Here is a 23164-nt window from a genome sequence, read left to right as displayed (position 1 = left end):
AACAACCCAAGTAATCCATACATACAAAGAAAGTAGAACAAATAAGATCAGAAATTAAGGTGTGTGGAATAATATGACACAGGGAAAAAGTATTGAACACATGAAGAAAGGGAGGTGCAAAAAGGCATGGAAAGCCAAGACAACACATAAAATCTATCAATAATCAAACAGCAATGATGAGAACAGAATTGGACTCTTTGGTTGCCATAATGCATTTGGAGGAGAAATGGCACTGCACATATCACCCTAAAAACACCATACCAACAGTGAAGTTCAAAGGTGGGAACATGATGGTGTGGTGCTGCTTTTCAGCAAATGGTACTGGTAAACTTCACATTATTGAAGGACAGATGAAAGGGAAAATGTACCGAGACATTCTTGACAAAAATCTGCTGTCATCTATGAGGATGATGAAAATTAAACAAGGGTGGACATTTCAGTAGGATAATGATCCAAAACATACTGCCAAGGAAAATCCCAATTGGTTTCAAAGAAAAAATAAATAAATAAAGCTGCGAGAATGACCCAGCCAATCACCTGACTTGAATCCAATTGAAAATCTATGGAAAGAAATGAAACTCAAGATCCATAAAAGAAGCCCACGGAACCTTTAAGATTTGAATACTGCTTGTGTGGAGGAATGGGCCAAAATCACACCACAGCAATGCATGTGACTACTTTCTCCATACAGGCGGCGTCTTGAAACTGTCATTGCAAACAAAGGCTTTTGTACAAAGTATTAAATAAATACCAGTTGGTGTGTTCAATACTTTTTCCCTGTGTCATTTCACATTATTACACGCAACTTAATTTCTGATCTTATTTGTTCTACTTTCTTTGTATGTATGGATTACCCGGGTTGTTCCCAACATCTGGAGAAATTTTCCAGTTGTATTGTACAATCAGTAAAATTAGAATTTGTCGGATTTCACTCACCACCAATAGGTATACCTGTACAACCTAAAAAGATGATCATTTTGTTGTGTGATATAATAATGTGTTCATTATTAAGCATATATTTTTCATTTGGAGGTGTGATAGGGGCAAAAAGCATGTTTTTTTTTTTAAATCCTGCTTTCCTAATAGATCTCATTAGATAGCGCAAGTGAAGATGTTAGTGCCTCAAGAAAGACAGCTGTTTTGGGGTGACACATGACAAAAAGTTAACATATAGGGTGAAATTTTACAAAAAGACCACATACCAGCATTCATCCATAGGAGCAGCAAAACAACAAAGGCCCTTGTCTCTACAACAACTTTAATGTCAAGTATCATACTTGATCAAGCACCTCTTTGCCAAGTTGAGCATGCCGACTGTGCTGTGGTACCTTGACTTACAAGTTTAATTCTTTCCGTCACCAAGCTCATAACTAAAGTTGCTCAGATTTTAAATCAACATCCCCCATTGAAATGAATGACCCCAAAAAAAGACCACAAACATTTTGTAAAACGAGTATTAGAAAAATAGCAATGTTGCATAAAATCATCCATCCATCCATTTTCTGAACCGCTTCTCCTCACTAGGGTCGTGGGCGTGCTGGAGCCTATCCCAGCTGTCATCGGGCAGGAGGCGGGGTACACCCTGAACTGGTTGGCATAAAATCATAATAAAACATAATAAGAGTGTCAAGAAATCAACCGGTTTTATAAACTGTAAATACTGTACGCTGTGACAAACTCAAAGTCACATAACGTGTGCCTTTAAGGGTGTGCGTCTGGATGTGAGTTTCGTACCTTCTGTAACCCCTTGCGAGTGGTTTCATTTTATATTTGTGTTTGACTGTCACATTTAATAAATGGTTGAAAGTGGATCAGCTCCGTAGCTCAAGTCTACTTGTACCTCAAATTTTGGCCCGCAACACACACACACACACACACACACACACACACACACACACACACACACACACATCAACCTTAGACAGCTCGTTGAGGCAGTCGTAGGTCAAGGTAAAATTGAATTTAAATATTTTACAAATTGATACACAAAGACGCTTTTTGTTTTTTAAAATAGTTTACTTTAAGCTTTTCAAGGAAATACAAAGTTAGAGAACCCAAAGCCCAAAATGTGCTGTAGCTCAAACAATCTTGGTTGTAATGTTAGCTCAATATGGCCGATGATATAATTGGTACACAGTGTGTGAATTGAATCAGAATTGTAAATGATCACAAAAATAATTTCTTATTATGTCCACACACTGGAATAAATAATTTAACTTGAATAACATGGTTGAAACACATGGCTGATGTGTGCAACAGAAAATTACACCACTATGTGAGGCATCTAGTCCTCCCACTCCCTTTGCACAAGCCAAGGATGCATTGTATAACTGTCAAGGTATGGGTCAAGCAGGAAGAAATCCTCTTCCCCCACCAGGGGCCGTCCACTGAGGAGAAACTTGATGGTTGCGGGAACGACGTCTGCCTTACAGGCCAGGTAGCTTTTGAGATTGAGTTTAGGGAGTACGGCCTCAGCAAGAGAAACGGGCAGGCTCTTGGTGGTTGTGGACTGTTTGATCTCCAGAGACTTCTGTTGCAGCAATGAGCCAAAGGCCAATGTCGGCTGAGTGATCTCCTGCAACTTCGCCAGCCGATCATATGAAGTTTTAACTGACGATGTAAATCCAGTGTGTTCTGTTTTTGTATACCCCTGATAGAGCAACTTGGTGGCACTTTGTGGCAGGAGTCCACTTTCAATTACCTCCTCTACGTCACCAACCAACAGTTGGCGGATGATTGCTTTCCTCTGGAGGATGCAGGTGGCTGACATATAGGTTGTCACTCCTACATTAGACGCAGAGCCAGTCACATTTTGTTGTACATTCAGGCACAGGGGAGATTTTTTTCAGATGCCATCATGCTCAGCCAAAAAGCACATTGCCGTCAAACAGACAGTCCGGAAAGCCAAGTACCAAGGTATTTTACGCCAACATGTTAGCCATTTAAAAAGCAGGACACCTTAAGGACAAATGTTAGGGCTCCAGATCTGGAAACCAGTGTGATGGTTAAAGGTGTACTAACTCAGCAACTGATCCCAAGCAGGACAAAAGTCAACACGTGCATTAAAGCTGATATGGGATTGCTTCAATAGCCATGCATCTTTCATGGAGAGCATTCTTACCTTGCTTAAAGGAGGTCAGGACAACACGGTTCTCAATAGGGCGTGGATTCCTGAAGTTGTTAACAAGAGGCACGGGAGTGACGTGATTGGCCGGGGAGGCGAGGAGGGTTGCTGTCAAGGTGTCATACTGCAAACATGAGAGAGATTGAAACATGTTAAAATTAAGTGTTCAGACGTATCAGTTCACAGCCGATTTGTATCGAATGAAATTGGTAAATAAGTCAACACGATCGCACCTGAGAATGAGAGATGGTGACAGGTTTCTTGAACACTGTCCACATTACACTTTGATAGCAAGGTGGTGCCGTCAGAGAGCCGTCGTACCGGAAATACTCATCCAGACGCTTCGGCATCAGAGAGCTGATGTCAAAAGCAGGAATTGTTTTGGTGTTAGCTATAAATAAAAAGAGAGGTCATTCAACCTGTCTGCCACATATATACTCGCAACAAAACAAATTCTGTTGGACTCACACTTGGTTTTGATTTGACTGAGATGTGATAAAAAGTTTTCATAGCCTGGACTGGAGGCCCCAATCTGTTTGGAAAAAAAAGAAGTTAGATGGTCAGATGAACAGGTAGTCACAGTCAATCCCAACATAAAGGTTCTAAAGATTGTCACCTCAATAAAAACACCCAGTACAGCCAGACCGTCAGATTTGTCAAAAGCCATGGATACGTTGGGGTACTTTTCTGAGTTGTAGTGAACAATGTGCAGCTGTAAAAGAGGGGAGAAATGGGTTATAGTGGAAAATATACATTTTCATTTTCTTCTGCTAATCCAGGCCGCAGTAGAGGCAGTCTGAGTAGGACATCAGGCCGGACATAATCACTCCAGCATGACTACGTAGGTCTCCTGAGGTCTACCTCGCCAAGGAAGCGTCCAGGAGACATCCAAAACAGATGCCTGGGCCACATCAGCTGGCCCCTTTTAGAGAAGCAGCCCTACTCTGAGTCTGCAACCGTGTTTGAGGGTGAGGCTGTAAATGGACCACCTTTGGGCTTTGCTCTCACTTTAACCCTGAGAGACCAATACAGCAACCACATTACCGTCAAACTTATGATCCTTCCTTCCTCCCTGACTTCAGTCATCCCAACAACTATGTGAGATCACAGTTTGATGAAGTCACATCAGGACCACACCATCCACAAATAGCAGAATTATTAGCTCCTCAGGCAACCAAACTTGACACCTCCAACACACTGGCAGTGCCTACACATTCCATCTGTAAAATCTATGAACTAGTGAGCAATTCGGTGCCTGTACAATTGGAGGAGAAACATGGTTCACATCGCCAGCAGTAACTTGTTGCCTGTGGACAATGGACTCCACCAAGAAAATTCAAGCTTATTTAAAAGCTGTGGAAATGAGTCTCTACAGGGTATAATACTGGCACCAAGCAGGTATTAAAATAAAATAAAATAAAATAAATAAAATAAAATAGAAGATTTCAATCATCGCCTGCCACCGTGGGGGATCTAGATTCAAGACCCCGACCGGACCATCCCCAAACATCCCCCGGACTCACGGCTGTGGTGTCCTTGTGCAAGACACTGATACCTCGAACAGCTCTCCGGGGCGCTTCAGCTGCCCCCTGCGCAAGTGTGTTCCACTAAGAAGTGTGTGTGTTCACTGATGGATAAATTTTTGTGTGCATGAATGCATGTTCATGACAATAGAGGGGATTCTTCTTCTTCTAAACACAGTGGGAGGTCTCTTAGGGACAATAAAAAAAAATTATATTATTAGTTTGACAATATTCTATTTTTAGTGCGGCGCATTGTCATGGTAGTCATTTATATCAAATCAGAGAACATTTATTTATATACCGTTTTAGGGGAATCAAAGTGGACATCGAGGTTTTTTGGTTATATCCCTTCATGCCATGAGTCCAAAACAACATGTCATCAAAGAAGTGTGGTTGTGGATTCTGGAATGACTTGAAAGGACACGTGGACAACTGAGTCCCTGTGTCCACTGAGAGACACAGACCTTACATGTGGCTATGCAGTCGCTGCCACGCAATCGTGTGGCGGCACAGGTAAGTAAATAAATACATAAAAATCATTTTAAAAGGACTCAAATAATTTTGAAAAAAGATACGTTTTAACTTTCCATACCTTTTGTGGGGCTGCCTGTAGTCAAATCCTATACAATAATGTCTATAAATGTTCCTCGCTGGGTACAAATGTAAACTGTTAGAATAAAGCTCGGAGGGCTTTACTGTAAGCGTGGACTACACTAAGCATCAGTGCAAATACAGTATGTGTTTAAGAGGCATGCTATTGATAGTACAACCAGCCTTCTGCCATCCATCCATCCATTTTCTATCCCGCTCGTCTTCATTAGTGTCGTAGGTGAGCTGGAGCCTATCCCAGCTGATTTTGGGCAAGAGGCAGGAGTAATTGACAACCATTCACTTTGGACAATTTAAGAGTCTTCAGTTACCGTATTTTCACAACCATAAGGCGCGCTTAAAAGTCTTAAATATTCTCCAAAATGGAAGGGGGGCCATATAATGCGGCGCGCCTTATGTGTGCACCGAGTTCCAAAATTTGTAAATGTTGTTGTGTGATGAGCGCTCCGCTTGACTGACTGGGAGCATTTCCTGCCGACAAGCTGCTTATATAGAGGAAGGTTGATGTGACTGAGGACAGATGCGGACGTAAAGGGGGAAGGGTGCGCGTGACAGAGGACGCTAAAGACACGCCCCCAGTAGGTATATAGTTCCAGTATGTGCATCGGTTTGGGTAAAGACCCCAAAAATGGCACCTACGAAGAGACACGTTTACGAAGTACAGTTTAAACTGACAGCTATCAGTTACGCGGAGGAACATGGGAATCGAGCACCCACGAGAGAATTCAAGATCAACGAATCCATGGTTTGCAAGTGGAGGAAGCAGGAAAACGAGCTTCGCCAAGTCAAGAAGGCGAAGCTGAGTTTCCGCGGAAACAATGCGAGGTGGCCCGAGTTGGAAGACCAACTCGAGCAATGGATTAATGATCAAAGAACAGTCGGGAGAAGCGTCTCTACAGTCACCATTCAACTGAGGGAGTCTTGGTGCGTTCGTTTTATGAAACGGCGCCATCTATCCATCCGGGCAAGGACTACCGTGGCGCAGCAACCTCTGGCGGATTACAAGGAAAAGATGGCCATCTTCCGCTCCTACTGCAGTAAAAAGATTGCCGCCAAATACATCCAGCCCAACCACATCACCAACATGGACGAGGTGCTGCTCACTTTCGACATCCCGGTGAACCACACTGTAGAGAAGAAGGGGACCACCAAGGTAGCGATACGCACAACGGGGCACGAGAAGTCGGCTTTTACTGTTGTGCTTGGTTGCCATGGTAATGGACAGAAACTGCCACCGATGGTGATTTTTAAGAGGACGACGCTGCCTAAAGAAAAGTTTCCAGCCGAAGTCATTGTTAAGGCCAATCAAAAGGGCTGGATGGACGAGGAGAAAATGAGAGAGTGGCTGAGTGAGGTGTACGTAAAGAGACTGGATGTGCTGTAGCTCAAACAACACGTCACCGTCCCTATTGATCTGTGACTCCATGCGCGCGGATCTCACAGCTGCTGTGAAAAACCAAGTGCACCTAAGACTGGGAGGCAATGCCGGCAGAGTTACGCCACCATATGTGAATTGTGATTGTGGATGCTTGGGCTAATATATTTGCTTTGACTGTTGTCCGAGCTTTTGCTAAAGCCGGCATATCATTGCTTAACAGCCCCCCGGCAACGAGACTGACTCTGACAAAGACGAGAGGGAACCTGGCATGTTTGATGGCGAACTTGCCCAGCTATTCATTTCGGATACAGAAGATGAGGACTTTGATGGATTTGTGGATGAGGATTGATTAAAATATAACATGAGTACATTGATAAATACTTCAATAAAGTACAACCATACCCAGTTTTGCTCCTGCTGCCTTTTTAAAAACATTGTTTTAGCGTGCATGCATGCTACCGTATGTTTTAATCTAGCGTATGTTTTACCATGCCAGCGCCCAATAATACGGTGCGCCTTATGTATGTGTTAAATACAGAAATAGACCCCGTAACTGAGACTGCGCCTTTTAATGCGATGCGCCCTATGGTCGTGAAAATGCTGTAACTTAACATGCATGCTTTTGAAATGTGGGACTAACGTTTTTTATCATTTTCGATGTTCCATCCTTGCAACAGACAGCTACAAAGTGTAGTGTGAGTAGTGTTAAGTCTTGCAAAGGCTGAATTCATCATTAGTACTGCAGTTTGGGGTCATCTGCCTGTCGAGTGTCACCCGTTACCATTCAAGACAGAGTTGTAGCTCGACGTAGTTAGTGTGGAAGTTAGTTCCATAACGGAATGAGATGCCTTTGACTTTATTTACCTCCGCAGCATACTGTTTACCGTTGACCGTGTGCTCAGAGCCCCGAGGACTGGTTTTGGAGCCCCAGTGGATGTGGAGCTGAGCTGCAGTGTAGCGTTGAGGGAGGCCGGTGATGGACATCTTTGAGGGAAGTACTATTAGGACTGTGAACCAAATGACACAAAAGCCAGTTATTTCTTTCATTCTTCACTGTGAAGTGAATATTCATTTATATATTCATTACTTTTGTTATCTTTATCCTATTTTATTGTATTTCTTACTGTCTTTCAGATTTTTATTATGTCCTATTGCCTTTTAGTCCTAATCTTTTAAAGTTTAAATCCACTGTCTCATGGGAGCCTCCATGCTGGGAGGTGTGTTTGGGCTACCCATGGGGATTCCATTCTGCAGTTTCCCCGTGGTCCGGTGGACAGGGGTGTACCATCTCAGTCTTCCTGGGTCATCGTGGTCTTTGTAGGCATCCTCTGTGACTGCGGGCGGCGGCACATCTCGGTGTGGATGGCTCCCCACAGGTTTGGCTTTCCTCACCTGGATCCTCAGTGCCTTGCCATGTATATACACTATTAAACGATGTGTGCTTTGTGTGTGTATATGTGTGGTTTTGCGTGTTCATGTGGATGTGTTTTGTGTTTAAATGTGAGGGTGGAAGGAGTGGGTATAATTCTTGTACTTTATACATTTTTTGTCACTTTTAATTTCTGTAAAACACTTTGTGTTGTATTTTAATGTACGAAGTTTGCTATATACATACATTTGATTTGAATTGATTTGATTTGAAGCATGAAGTCAAACTCTAGATTGCACTTATGAAGGCGTAGATTTCCACTGGGGGTGAGTTGGTTGCAAAAGTGTGGAAAAACATGGCGCAATGTGTTTATTTGCCCATATGTTAATGCCATGATTCAGAGTGGATAATGTAAGACAGCGGAACCCTACCATTATTAACAGCAGCATTTTTGTTTGGGTTTGCACCAACTTATAATGCAGTTCTTGTTAGGGGTAGGAGCAGTTTTTCGGCTAACAACCAACCATCAAAGATACTGTAAGTCCAAACATTACAGAGGCTCAAGCGACCACAGCTCTTCATGGTAAATCAGTGCATGACAAATTTTAGTTTTTTTTAAATGGAAGATTCTCTCAGCACATTTCAGACATGCTTCACACTGAAGATGATGCGTGCCACCACTCTGGCTCATCAAGCCAGTACAAGTACCAGTTTTGTTAACTGGTTCTTTTCCTCGCATAACCGCAAATGGATCAGCAGGTTTTTGGCATAGTCGTGCTAACCAGTGCCAGTTGCTGCTGTGAAGATTAACCAGACCCTGTCCAAAGGAGGCATAGCAGATGAGTAATCTTTGTTCATAATTTCCCAGAATAAATGTGGAGCTCTTTCATTTGGTCAAATGGCTGCTAAGAAAAGAAGGGCGAGAAGAGTTAAAGTGGTAGATGTCGAAACAAACGAGAGCCACCTATCATTTTCTGCTCCATTTTTGTAAGGGTCATTTATAGTGATTATGTTACACCACAATCATTTATTTATTCTACGTTGTCATTCCCATCCTAAAGGAGGTGTAATGTTGGTGCACCTTACCTACGTTGAACTGGGTCGAGAGCAAGGTTTTGCAAACAGCGTCAGGGTGCAAAATGGTAAGGCATACAATTTCTTTTGATTCATGTTTGTTTCAGTAAATCCATGTACTCTGTGTTTTGTATCTTTTTTTTTTTATGTACAATATATGTTGATGTTTTTGCAACACATGGTATATTTCAGTATGTTTGGGTTGTGGGGAGGATCAAAATTTAATTTCTAATTTTGGTCTTCAGCTGAAAAGGCTTGGGAAAACCTCCCTCGGGAGACTAAACTATGCCTCAACATGCATTTCAAAAGGGATGAAATACTCACCTGAGTGTCCATTATTTTTCAGAGTAAGAGTGCCTTGACCGGTCAGATCATAGTTCTCAAGCACAATTGGGCGTAAAGATGCGTCAAAGATGAGCCTCCCTGTCTTGAAGTCTACTGGAGACTGCATAGGTCCAGCACAGTATGGGTAGTGTTGAAGCCATTGGCTTTCTCCATCTGAGCATGTAAATAAAATCAGTGTAAGTCCATCCAAGCATCCATCCATCCATCCATTTTCTGAGCCGCTTCTCCTCACTAGGGTCGCGGGCGTGCTGGAGCCTATCCCAGCTATCATCGGGCAGGAGGCGAGGTACACCCTGAACTGGTTGCCAGCCAATCGCAAGGCACATACAAACAAACAACCACTCGCACTCACATTCACACCTATAGGTAATTTAGAGTTGTCAATTAACAAACCATGCATGTTTTTGGGATGTGCGAGGAAACCGGAGTGCCCGGAGAAAAACCGCACAGGCACGGGGAGAACATGCAAACTCCACACAGGCGGGGCCGGGGATTGAACCCCGGTCCTCAGAACTGTGAGGCAGACGCTCTAACCAGTCGTCCACCATGCCACCCCATCCAAGCATTCTTTCTTAATTTTTCTACACTGCTAGGCCTAACCCAGCTGACTTTAGCTGGGGGTAAATCATAGGGTGATACTGAATGATGCAATGAGTTGGAACTAATCCCTACCAGCTGCATGAATGTCAGTTATGTGAACCACAACACTACATATGAGCCAAAAACATTTCCAATAAACAAGCTGGAGAAAAGTATTTCAACCAAAGTTTAATTTGAGTCCAAGCTTAGAAGGCTCTCTTCAAATCGCTGTGTTTTGTAATACATTCTTTCAATTAATTAATTGCATTTGGGGGGGGGGGGGGGCTTCATGTAACTGAAAAGCCACCAATTTTGGCAAGCGTGTATCCTGGTGAAATGTATGTATTTTAGAGTTCCCCAACACGACCCTCTCCGCCCCAAAATTCGATCAGTTTTGCCCCCTGGAGAGTAAAAAAATAATAATCGGAACAGAACTTAGTAGATACTGTATGTCTATCAAAACACAACATACCAAAAAGTCTCAAGGCTCAATGTCTGAAATTGAACAGAGGCAGCCATTTTGGGTGAATTCCAGGGCTCGTACTTTGACAAACGCATACATACAATACATACATACATCCATCCATTTTCTGAGCCGCTTCTCCTCACTAGGGTCGCGGGCGTGCTGGAGCCTATCCCAGCTGTCATCGGGCAGGAGGCAGGGTACACCCTGAACTGGTTGCCAGCCAATCGCAGGGCACATACAAACAAACAACCATTCGCACTCACAGTCACACTTATGGGCAATTTTGAGTCTCCAATTAATGCATGTTTTGGGGATGTAGGAGGAAACCGGAGTGCCCGGAGAAAACCCACGCAGGCACGGGGAGAACATGCAAACTCCACACAGGCGGGATTGAACCCGGGTCCTCAGAACTGTGAGGCTGACGCTCTAACCAGTCGGCCACCGTGCCGCACATACAATACAATAATACAATAAACAAACAAATACTACGAGGGAATTCGGCCACGCTGAATGCCAAAGCTTTTTTTGCTTACGCCATCTAAGTGGACAGAACGTCTGACTTGTCAGCTAGCGTGAGGACCAGGCACTCGGGCTGGCGTGGCTGCTTAAGAACATCACTTTGTCAGCTATGAGTGTGCGCGCACGTCACGGAGGAAAGTTGGAAGAGTGAGGAAAAAAAAGTCTGACGTGACAGCCAGCATGTGAGCTGGGGCCTCAGACTGCGTAGCTGCTATAGAGCGCCTTGTTCTCACGGCATGGAATAACCCTGCGACGATGTGTTTTCGTGGCTCAAACTTGTAGTTATGTGTAGTTAAAAGATTGATGCTAGACGAAGTAGCATCCATTTTTCCAGGTTGTAGAAGTGGTATTTGTTTGACAGGTAAGCAGGGCGTGATTTCAGCACATTCAGTGGACACGGCCACACCGTTTGAGAGAGGAAAGGAGGGCTTGACCTTTCACAATTTTGAAGCCTCCGTTTAAATACTAAAAAAAAATCAATTTCTTTCATCATTTACATTTGGCAGGGTTGTTAACAACATCCCTCTCTGTGGTGTGTTAAATTTACAAGACATTAATTTGCACTTTACAGGGACTTCAATACAGTATATTCTAAGCTAATTACCACTGGCAGTGACACACTGCAGTGCTTATGGCTCTGGTTTAAAAAGAGATTGGGCAAAGATACCTCATAATGTTGAAGAGATGATAGCCTACTAAATTTTGTGTCTCGAATCAAAGCGGAATAATATTATTGTCTGAATGTGAAGAAGCTTCGTTCAACGTGTAGTTTCCAGTAAAGCTATTTGTTCCAGATTCATAATTGTTGAATTCATCCACCAAAATTAAAGCTCTCTGTATGCCATTTTAGGAATGACTGATGCAACATGAAGTGATGCACCCATCCTGACAGCTTGACTGATGTGAATCCTTATTCAGTTCGGGCTTATTTACTGAACTTACTTCTCTTCCACAATTGCATAGTTGCTGTTTTAATGATACTGCCTATCTTGTGATGAGGCCCCTTGAGCTGTTCTACAAAGACATCATCAACCAATATTTGCAGTGAGAAAGAGAACAATTATGGGGCAATGGGGCAGCCGTGGCCCAATGGTTAAGATCATCGCCTGCCACTGTGGGGAACCTAGGTTCAAGACCCCGACTGGACCATCCGGCAACATCCCCCGGACTCATGGCTGTGGTGTCCTTGAGCAAGACACAGATACCCCGAAATGCTCCCCGGGTGCTTCAGCTGCCCCCTGCTCCAGTGTGTTCCACTAACATGTGTATGTGTGCACTGTGATAGGTTAAATACAGAGAACAAATTTCGTGTGCATGCATGCATGTTCATGACAATAAAAGATGATTCTTCTTCTTCTTCTTAATTATTGCCATCTTTGTCTTGGATCTCAAGGTTTGATTGGGGTGGTCTGTGAGTCAGCTGTGTCCTTGTCAAGTGGCCTCTGGCTGGCTGGGCTCTTAACCACTAGGTTGACCCTCTGGATGCTTTGAACCTAACTGAGGGTGAACTATACCACGCTGTGTTTAATTTTTTTCTGCCAGAGGGTTTTACAAGTGTGCATGGCGACATGACTCAGTGAATCATCAAGATAGTTTTACAGAGCTTTATGTAAATGTCTTGATTGTTCCTATTCACATGTATAACAACTGCAGATTTGTGATGCACAAAGCCTCGTCCGCTCTTATCAATGCCAAACCACTGCTATGATTAAAACAGGGACAATCAGACCTCCTAATTATAGGATTCCTCTAATTTGCACATGCATGACAGTGTGGAAAAGTATTTGAGTAAAGAGCTGTTTTAGACAATACCATACAAATGACTATTTTTAAAAATAAATGAACCAAACATTCATCCAGGAAAAATATTTATAATGAAGTTCAAACTCAGTAACTTAATGCAAGATTGCATGCATATGGATATCAGTTACACGTAATTTATGCCCCACGATTTTACCCCATTATTTCTGTGACATAAACAAAATTAAAATCCCCAGGGTTCCTTAATAAATGTATACAGGTACAGCTCAATAAATTGCAATAATGTCAAAAGCTTAATTTAGTTAGGCAGTTCAATTCAACAAGTGAAATGCACTACACATACTCAGAGTGAAATATTTCGTTTTTTAAAATATATATGTAGAATTTTGATGATTATAGCTCACAGCAAACGAGAACCCCAAATTCACCAGCTCTAGAAACTAGAATATTATGTAACAAACAATCAAGAAACAATGAAAATAATTTTTACTGTAGAAATTAGGTAGGGAAAAAGTATTTAATTAATTAATATACTGTACGAGTACTGAAATAAATGAACTTTTCTACCATATTATTGTTTTATTTTAGATGTACCTTTAGTCATTATAACTTAAAAATGTAAGAGTACAATTTGCGAGGAATAATGTGTTGAAATTATTTCACAAGCACAATGAAGAAAATGTGAGAAAAGTATCATCAAACTTACTGGTGTAGCCCCATTTGGCTCCTGAAACAGACAGATAGTTTCCACTGTAAATTAATATGCAATTAGGAGAACTCGGTTCCACTTTTTAAAGATTGTAAAGTCATTCGAAATCCAAACCACCTGCAATTAAGCATTCATTGAGAAGTAATAATAAAATAACGCTGTTTGAGCCTGAAATCATCTTACCGTACGCCACAATCACTCGCAGTAATATAGCGATGAGTGTGTGGCTCAAACGCAGCATCTTGGTGTTCTCTGACTGATGTGGATCGGTTAGTGCAGCAAACCACAAGCCTCCACATCGCTTTTAAGTGCACGTTGTCTCTCATTGTAGCCTCCATTGACGTCACAGTCATAACAACACCAGCCTACTGTGTCCTCTTGTCAACACACTCTGTGACAAGTCCACTGGTTCCACAGGATCTTTGTCAAGTGCCTCTGGCCCAGTGTGTACTTGCAGGAGTGTGTGTTTACAGGGCTCTATCTTTCTATGGTCACTCAACACCATCTTTTTCTTCTTTATGGACAGGCATGATGTAAAGCATGTACAGATAGTCTTCTGACCTTGTGAAAACATTTTTAAAAACGACAAAGTTATGAAAAGGATGCCCGTCCATACTGGTCTCCAGAAACCGCTAAAAGAGCTGTGATATTCATCCTTGTCTAGTAGTTGCTAACGTCACTTTATAAAGAAACAAGATATACATGCACACAAACTCATTGACACACTTCAGAATGCATGTATGGGTTTAGAATTTGATATTCAGATTATTTTTTCATTTTGTACATGATAACACACGTTCAAATTTTAATTTAAAATGAGGTTTCAGACTTAAAAATGCCATTATTACTGTAAAGAAAGAGCAACATCTGCTCTTAATTAAAAAGTTGTAAATGCATCATCCAGATGACTCAATTTTATTTAAGATTTCATGCACGAAAGCAGTGGTGCACACATAGATTTTTAACATCTTAACCGATTTGTGTAAGAGACCCCAGTAACTATGAAGGGGGGGGGGGGGGGGGGGGGGGGAAATCACCATGTGTGTTTTTACTGATTTTATAGTATGGGGGGGGGGACACAACTGTCCCAGGGCCCTGAGCATTTAGGAGCCCAAAGACCCCTTCACCCCCCACCATCCCTCCCCGACAAATAACATCTGGAAGGAAAATTCTGTGCGTACCCCCCACCCCCGTCATTCCATCCGTCCACACATAATAATTTGCCATCGGAAATATTGAACATTTATGATTGTCGGCCCCCACCGTTTTCCAAACAGCAAGAGGAGGAACAATCAATCCGAACACTCTCTACACCAAAGGATAATTGCTCAGGACACTCTTTTAGAGACGTGATCCGATAAGCAGGCTTTTTCTTACTTTGATCGCAAAGGAGGGGAAATTCTCAAATTTGGTCAATTGTCAATATGTGTATACCCCACATAAGGTGTTTACGTGTATTGTAAAATGTGTCTTCACACTGGCAGTTCAGATCTCCGGTTTTTGGCCTGGACTTAAGCTTTGCGTTCCCACTGTCGCATTTTATTGTTGGACATACAGAAAGGGATACATTCAACAGTGCTGTTGAGTTACATTTTGTTATTTCATCTTGAGCATAAACAGCTGAGCTGTTTAACAAGAGCTAAACCCAAGGCAAGTGATTTCATCCCCAAAATTGGGAACGATGATGTGGACGCATATCGCCATGCCTGTGGCATGGTGTACGACTGGTTAGAGCGTCTGCCTCACAGTTCTGAGGACCGGGGTTCAATCCCCGGCCCCGCCTGTGTGGAGTTTGCATAAAACAGGGGGCCCACTTGGGGGTTGAGAAAACAAAGGAAAGAGTACTTCAGAGGTTATTTTGGCCAGGTGTGCACAAGGAAATAGAAAACTGCCAGAGTTGCCCAGATTGCCAGTTAAAAGCTCCAAAACAGTCATATAAGAACCCGCGTATCCCAGTGCCTATTATAGAAACAGCTTTTGAGAGGGTGGGGATGGATATTGTGGGTCCACTCCCTAAGAGAGCTCGAGGACACCAATACATACTGGTGATTGTAGACTATGCCACCCAGTACCCTGACGCCATCCCCTTAAGAAAGGCAAGTCCAAAACGAATAGCAAAATAACTTTTTCTCTTGAGCAGCAGGGTGGGGATTCAAAAAGAAAATCTTACAGACCAAGGCACCCCCTTTATGTCACTAGTTACCAGGGAGCTGTGTGCTCTTTTGCAAGTAAAGCAGCTGAGAACCTCGGTCTACCACCCGCAAACGGAGAGAGGTTTAACAAGACTCTGAAAGTGATGCTGAGAAAGGCCATCGACAAGGGTGGAAGAAATTGGGACCAGCTACTCCCCTATCTCCTATTTTCGGTAAGAGAGTTCCTCAGGCTTCCACTGGCTTTTCACCTTTTGATCTGCTTTATTCCCATAAACACAGTGGCCTGTTAGACATAGCAAAAGAGACGTGGGAGGAGCAACCCTATCTCCACCGTACCATGATTGAACATGTGGGACCACTGAGAGATAGGATGGCTGCTGTGATGCCCATTGCAATAGAACACATGGAGAAAGCCCAGATGGAACAGAGCGGTACGTATAATAGGACAGCCCAACCTAGGGAATTTGAACCAAGAGATAGTGTACTCGTCCCCACACTAAAATGCAAGCTCCTGGGTACCTGGCAAGGCCCCTTTTGAAATTATCAAAAATGTTGGTGAAGTCAACTACAAGGTGCGGCAACCAGGGAAGAGGAAAGTTGAGCAAATATATCACATTAATCTCCTTTAAAAAATGGCATGAACGAGAGGTGTTGTTCACTTGTCTTCCTCCCAGAGAGCAGTCCATTCTTGCTCGGGACCAAGTGACGTTCGGCCTAGACCTTGATCCTCACCAACTGCAGCAGGCAAAGGAGTTGGTGGATGGTAACCAGGATGTCTTTTCATCTGTTCCAGGTTGCACACAAGGTGGAACATAAAATACTCAGGCAACCTGGAAACACGGTGAACCAAAAGCTGTAACGAATACCGGAGGCCCGCAAGAAAACAGTTGAGGAGATAAGGAAGATGCTAGACTTGAAGGTAATAGAACCCTCTAAAAGTGCCTTGTCAAGCCCCATAGTACTGACTGACAAGCCTGACAACACAGTGTGCTTCTGTGATGATTCCCGGAAGGTGAATGAAGTGTCGGCGTTTGACGCCTATCCTATGCCTCATGTCGACGAACTAATTAAAAGCTTGGGAAATGCACGCTGTCCCTCCGACAAGCAGGTTTGACAGCAAATCCCAAGAAATGTAAGCTGGCATTCAGTGAAACAAACTACCTATGGTATACTTTTGGCCGAGGGCTTTAGAAGCCCCAGGAGGCAATAATTGAGGCCATTCAGAGCTGGAAAAGACCATAAATAAATAAAAAAAAAGACTGAGATTCTTCTTGGGACTTGCTAATTACTATAGGCGATTAATACCTAACTTTGCTATGGTAGCTGCCCCTCTCACAGAATTGGAGACCAAGAGACATACGTGGATGGTGAAGTGGAATCCGAGGGCTGGAGTGGCATCTGTTGACCTAAAGAGGGCCCTGTATTCAACACCGGTGCTGACTGCCCCAGACTTCAGCAGGGAATTTGTAGTCCAGCCAGATGCCTCTGAGTAGGGTCTGAGTGCTGTGATCACCCAGGTCAATGGGGGTGAGGAAGACCCAATCTTTTGAGTCAGAAGTTGCTGCCGAGAGAGGAAAAACTGCCATTGTAGAAAAGTAATGTCTCGCCATAAAATGGGCCCTGGAAGCCCTCAAATACTAGCTACTGGGAAGGAGGATCACGTGGGCGACGGATCAATCCCCTATACAATGGATGCAAAGAACCAAGGAAACCAGAGTAACTCGATGGTTCTTGAGCCTGCAGCCTTTTAACTTTTCTGTTGTGCACAGACCGGAAAGCCAACATGGAAACGTATATCCTCTGTCACGCTGGGATGCCTTATGGTCTTCTGTCAACATGCCGAGGACGTCGGGCCGAGGAAGCCAAGGAGCTGAGACACAGTGAGGAGGTGGATGGAAAGAGTTGGAAAAAGAATAGAGAAAGCGGCCAAAACAACATGGAGGAAAGTAGATTTTGATTTTTGAGAGAAGAAAACCTCTTCTTCTGACATTTATATTTTGACCCTTGAGGCTCTGTGCTGGATTTTTGTGTTAATTAAACCAACCAGCGGCTCTGTAATAAAACCAAGTTTTAATTTACAGTATTTGGAACATTTCTCAGAAGTGAATTCTTCCGGCCCTGGTGTACCTCTTGTGATGTCACAATATATACAGCAGAGAGTAAATTAAATTCATGATCAGTATATATTTTAAATAGCATCTACATATTCTTACGCCCATACAACCCTGAGAACGCCCAATCTTGTCTGATCTCAAAAGCTGGGCCTGGTTAGTACATGAACGGGGGACCGCCTGAGAATACCATGTGCTCTAATTTCCCCAATTTCTTTGTATCAGCCCATAAAATGACAATAAAGGCTTTCTATTCTATTCTTCATTTACATGTGCTAATCTGCCATGACAGCTAACTTCCTCTTGGCTCAGTGGTGAAAGGTCAGGGCCAGCAAGGCCTTCTATGATGGCCTAATCAATCAGAAGAACTGACCTATTATATTTGTGTGTATTTATTTGTTCCAGGAAATTGTATTAATCTATTCCCAACAGTCGATTCTTCATTGCATAGCATTTTTCTTGGCTGCACTGCTTCCATTACATGTACTGAATGTGGATGTTTTTTTTTTGCCCAAGCAGCCTATATGTGCTGCGGTGTCTATCTCCTCTGCCCAGGGCCTTCAGAATTAGCAGTGATGGCTGCTGTAACTTAAACTATATTAACAATAGGACTGTTTCTTTAAAGAGATTTCAAATTTCTCCTCACATGGCCAACTTTTGACTAGAAAAACACACCTCTAGCCATCTGTACATATTAACAAATGGATAGTGTTTCTGAACTTCTCCAGATGATGTGTGTGACACAGTTGCATACTGTTATATCCCCTTATTGTATCCTATTGATGGTTTCTATTATCATGATATGATAGTGGTGGTAATAAAATGGGGAATTAAGTTGGATCAGTCCCTGTTAAAGGCACAGGTAGCGAATGCACAGCCCGCCACTGGCTTGGCTTGCCCGTGTACAGCGCACACACACACACACACTCACACACACACACACAGCTGCAGTCGACCCGATCCCACTTTGTACCGTTAACATTCGTTCCGATTGAAAATGTGTGTGAATGTCGGTCCAAAGGTCAGTCACGATAGCCCGCTCGCACAGTCGTTCACAATCCTCACTCAGTGGGTGTGAGAAAGATCAGAGGCAAACTGCAAGATGAAGCATTTTCTACTTTTTGCCATTGTCTTTGCTGTATTTCACCTTGGCAATTCTGATATCCCAGGTAGGCCACTCCATTCCACTCTCAATCTGTATTAAAAAAAAAAAAAAAAAGATTTTTAAAAATTATGCCAAGCTAGCAGCAGATGGATGTACTTGAAAAACATGTATTTACTTTGTATTGTGGTGAAATTGTATTAATTTTTAGTTTGATTGTAATTGATTTTACTGATATCTAAACCAAGTGAAAGCAGAGTTCCAAGTGAGTCGTCTCTGTGCAAGATGGCGCTCACAAAAAACGTTGATACATTGGACTAAATTGGACTGAACCTATCAGTTTGTTTTTTTGTTTTTATCTCAAGAGCAGATCATTTCATTTGAGCTCATTTAAGCCATCCTATGACTTGGAGCGCAAACTCAACAGGATGACTCAAATGGAAAGGTTGTAGTCCACTCATTTTCTATAGCGCTTATGCTCAATAGGGTCCCAGGTGAGCTGGAGCCTATCCCAGTTGACTTTGGGCGACAGACTAGTACAGTCCTAAATATATTCATGTATTTACACGTCGCTAATGACTATGACTATTGTATAAACCAAAGTTACGAACAACGTGTTGACACCTGAACTCAAAGACTATAATGATAGAATCGTGGGACTGATTGGGATGGTATACAGAGCACTTTGAATCGCTTTTCATTCAAAAATCAAGTCATTTATGGGAAAAAAAAGAAAGTGTGTGATAGTATACGAAACCAATTCCCCTTTGAAAACTACGAAAGGCAGGAAGTTTAAAAATGTAGCATAGATGGTGCTTTTTATTGCCGTTGTAAAAAGAGGGAGTGATGAGGTTAGTCAAACATTTATAGCAAGTGGGTGCATGTAAGATATTACAAGCCTGTTCAATGTTGTAATTAGTAGTTATTTTCATCACCATCCAACAGACTTTTGCCACCTAACTGAGGATGAAGGTGTTGGGAGAAGCTTCATCATTTCTTTGTACTACGACGCCAACAATGACCAGTGCAGCCCGTTCATATACAAAGGCCAGGGAGGCAACAGCAATCGTTTCCTAAATGAACGGGAGTGCATGAAGAACTGCTCGACCAATATAGCCCGCATCTACCCCACAGATGGTGAGATTGGATAGTGGCTCTTAGTTTGTCAACTTATAATATACAATGTTTAAAATATATAGACCCGGTGGTGTATCTGGTGACTTTGAAACATTAACATAATTGGATAATGGGCTTGTCCTAATTAGGGTTGCGGGTGACCTGCAGGCCCTATCCCGTTTGACTTTGGGCAAAAGGCAGGGTACGCCCTGGACAGGTCGCCTGTCAACCACGAGGCACACATAGAAAAACAACTATTCAGGCCTAGGGGAAAATTAAAATCTTTCATAAATAAATGTTTTTGGAATGAAAGCCGTGTACCCTCAGAAAACGTCCACAAGCACACAGAGTGAAACCAAAATTTATATATACTTTATTATTGTATATTTCATAGATTGTTGCATGATATCTTGAGGAAAAATGCATCTAAGTGAAAAATATAGATTTACTGCTCACCACATTTTGATTTTTAGACATGGCAATCTAATGTCAAATCAGCCCCCAAAATGTTACATTTTGTAGAATAAATATGATGAGAAGTATTATATTCAGTGTCTTTGTAATTTTATTTTATAATCTGCAGGTTTCTGTGTCCTGCTATCCTTCTGCTAATATTTGATGCATTTACCAGTCAAAACTGAACATCATATTTGTAAAGACTGAATTGTTGCTACCGCTCAGAAAATATATTCACGGTGGTTCAGATGTACAGTACCTAACATTGTGCCCAGGGTGTCACGGGGAATTTTTCACTGCTGCACATTTGTGTAGGCAATACGCCACTAGCTGGTGAAAAAATGAAATAGCAGAATAAGAATTTGAATCGCTTTATTGCCATTGACAGTGAGAGGTACACTCACAACTAGGAATTTTTCTCGGTCCGATGGTGCAACATTGATGGTATTAATAAAAATAAAAATTTGAATATAAATAGACTAACGAGAAGGAAAATAAAGAAAATAAGCAGATGGCATGTGAATGAAAAGAGCTTTGAACACCTGACCTCATTTATTATCAACATCCTCATCATCATCAGAGGGAGAAGCTAATTATTACTCTTTTTTTTTTTTTCCCTCCTAGCAATGGCAAGTTGCCACTTGACGAAGCTCAATGGTGGATGTAACGGCAGGTTTCTGAGATATTACTACGATTCCGTCCATGGAAAGTGCAAAAAATTCCTTTGGACAGGCTGTCATGGAAATGGAAACCGATTTTTTGACCATGACAGCTGCAATGCCACCTGTGCCGGTATCTACGGTAAGTGTAAATCCCCCACCTCCATCGTGCATGTACGTTTAAAGCACAACTCATTGTGTTTACATGAATTTTTAGATAACCGAGCGGAAGAAGAGGAGGATGAGCCAGACACGCCAATCGGTAGATAAAAAACAATAAACTAAAAACCCCCAGACATGACAGAGGAAAAACATTCCTTCCTGGCCACAAAATAGGTTGCAAATACCTATTTCATGTCCACAAATTAGTATTTTGTGTGCACATTATGGGCACAAGTGAATTTTTTTCCTGCCCTGTTACGCATGTCTGGGGCTCCATAGTATACAGATTTAATCAGGTGGTTAGATTTACTCATTTGATGGTCATCCTCAACAGCAATCATCTGTGGAGTTCTGCTTGCTGTCATTGTCGCATCCATCATCATAACCATCATTGTCTTGACAGTTCAGTCTAAGTAAGAGCATACTTTTTTTTAAATCTGTGAACATGTTTATTTATGTTTCTCCTGTAACCTCTTCCCGTTCTCTTTCTGTAGCAAAAAGCAGAAAGCATCGGCACAAAGTAAAGATGAAGAGTCTGAAGCTCCTATCAAGGAGCAGAGTCTTGAAATGGCATGACCTACCAAACACCTTGGGGTCTTTTTTGTGTGTGTGTAAGTGTTGATAGCACACTTAAGCATGTGACTCCAACGTTCTGTTTAACACATGGTACTGAGTAAAGGTTTTGGGCCACCACTGTCTTTGTTGTTTTGACATTTTTCACAAGTCATTTTGACAAGAATCTGTACATCTTGGATCTAGATAAAGTTGCAAATCTATTTTCACTATTTAAGACAAAATGGCATCCACCCCCCACCCGTCATAATGACAGCACGTGTCTGTTCATCATTGACAGGTCTGCCCTCTAGTGAGTGACATTCTAGTTCAACACCTTCACTTTAGCAACGAATACAACAGTGGCCTTTGACCTTTGCAGTACTGCACATAAGTAAAAGTCATTCCGTATTTTTTTTAACAGGTACTGTTTATCTGATTGGTTGTGTGCCAATACAAAAATGTAACAGCTTCATGACATGAAATTAATCGAACTTAATTTTAACTACTTATGAGGAAATTTGCTAAATGTGCTCCTTGTTTAGTGTTGCTTTTCAGTGCACGTTAACGGTAACATACAGTATGTAGCATACTTTGGTTGTAAATGCTTATTCGAACACTGTAAGCCGAGGATGGCAGTAAATAAGCCTTGAACTATTGTAATATTTAATTTTCACATGGAGGCTGTATCAAATAAAAGACCAATACAAATTGAACAAAATGCAGTAAATGTTTTCATTTTAACAATTAGTTAGTAAATATGCAAAGTAGTTACGGGAAGGATATCTAACAAAACAAAAAGGATTCTACAGAGGCCTCATTCACCATTTCATATCATAGCTAATAGCTATAAACCTCTATACTAGTGTTACATTATAATATTAATATGTGATAGATTGGGATAACCAAAGCAATTTAATTTACTTGATGATGCCGTCACTACAGTAAAAAATACAGTACAGTACAGTATATAAATTAAGCAATCTGGTACAGCGTGAAAAATCTAATAATGTTGCCATTCCATTTGCTATTTACATATTCATAAACTGTTGATGAGGTTTTTCACGCATACGGTCCTGATTGTGAATAAAAAATTTCTGTCATTTCTAAACAACGATTCACTCAACATTTCAATATTTTAGTCTCTGGCTGCGTCCCAATTCGGGGTCTACATCCTTTACATGCTGCAGTTGCAGTATGGTGCATATGTATTCACATTTCAGCCGAATGGTTGGGAAAATTCTGCTAACTAAAAGGTTTCCGCAACAATAAGTATCCATTAATTTATATATTATATATATCATCATCATCGTCATCATCACCATCATTTCCACCTAAAGTTTGGGGAACTATAAGATTCCAAGAACCGAAAGTAGCTAATTGGAACGTTGGGAGGA

At 42.0% G+C, this 23164-nt stretch overlaps 2 protein-coding genes across 2 annotated transcripts; one reads left to right on the top strand and one right to left on the bottom strand.

Annotated features, from left to right (window-relative positions):
* Positions 1 to 2046: 2046 nt before the first annotated feature.
* ca12 (carbonic anhydrase XII) lies at positions 2047 to 13772 on the bottom strand. The gene is made up of 9 exons (XM_061774597.1): positions 13640 to 13772; positions 13454 to 13474; positions 9402 to 9575; positions 7499 to 7641; positions 3741 to 3836; positions 3593 to 3656; positions 3358 to 3515; positions 3122 to 3248; positions 2047 to 2784 (listed from the first exon to the last, which is right to left on the bottom strand). The coding sequence occupies exons 1-9, from the start codon at positions 13695 to 13697 to the stop codon at positions 2285 to 2287; spliced, it is 1341 nt and encodes a 446-aa protein (XP_061630581.1). The 5' UTR covers positions 13698 to 13772; the 3' UTR covers positions 2047 to 2284.
* A 4962-nt stretch (positions 13773 to 18734) lies between these two features.
* si:dkeyp-73b11.8 (BPTI/Kunitz domain-containing protein) lies at positions 18735 to 22500 on the top strand. The gene is made up of 6 exons (XM_061774487.1): positions 18735 to 18889; positions 19768 to 19959; positions 21019 to 21195; positions 21271 to 21315; positions 21550 to 21628; positions 21710 to 22500. Exons 1-6 carry the CDS (start codon positions 18823 to 18825, stop codon positions 21789 to 21791), a joined length of 642 nt encoding a protein of 213 aa, XP_061630471.1. The 5' UTR covers positions 18735 to 18822; the 3' UTR covers positions 21792 to 22500.
* Positions 22501 to 23164: the final 664 nt, after the last annotated feature.

This window comes from Phyllopteryx taeniolatus, chromosome 5 (assembly GCF_024500385.1).
Source record: "Phyllopteryx taeniolatus isolate TA_2022b chromosome 5, UOR_Ptae_1.2, whole genome shotgun sequence".
Taxonomy (NCBI): domain Eukaryota; kingdom Metazoa; phylum Chordata; class Actinopteri; order Syngnathiformes; family Syngnathidae; genus Phyllopteryx; species Phyllopteryx taeniolatus.
The sequence above is the reverse complement of the archived record's forward strand: the minus strand, read 5'-3'. Positions and strand labels throughout refer to the sequence as shown.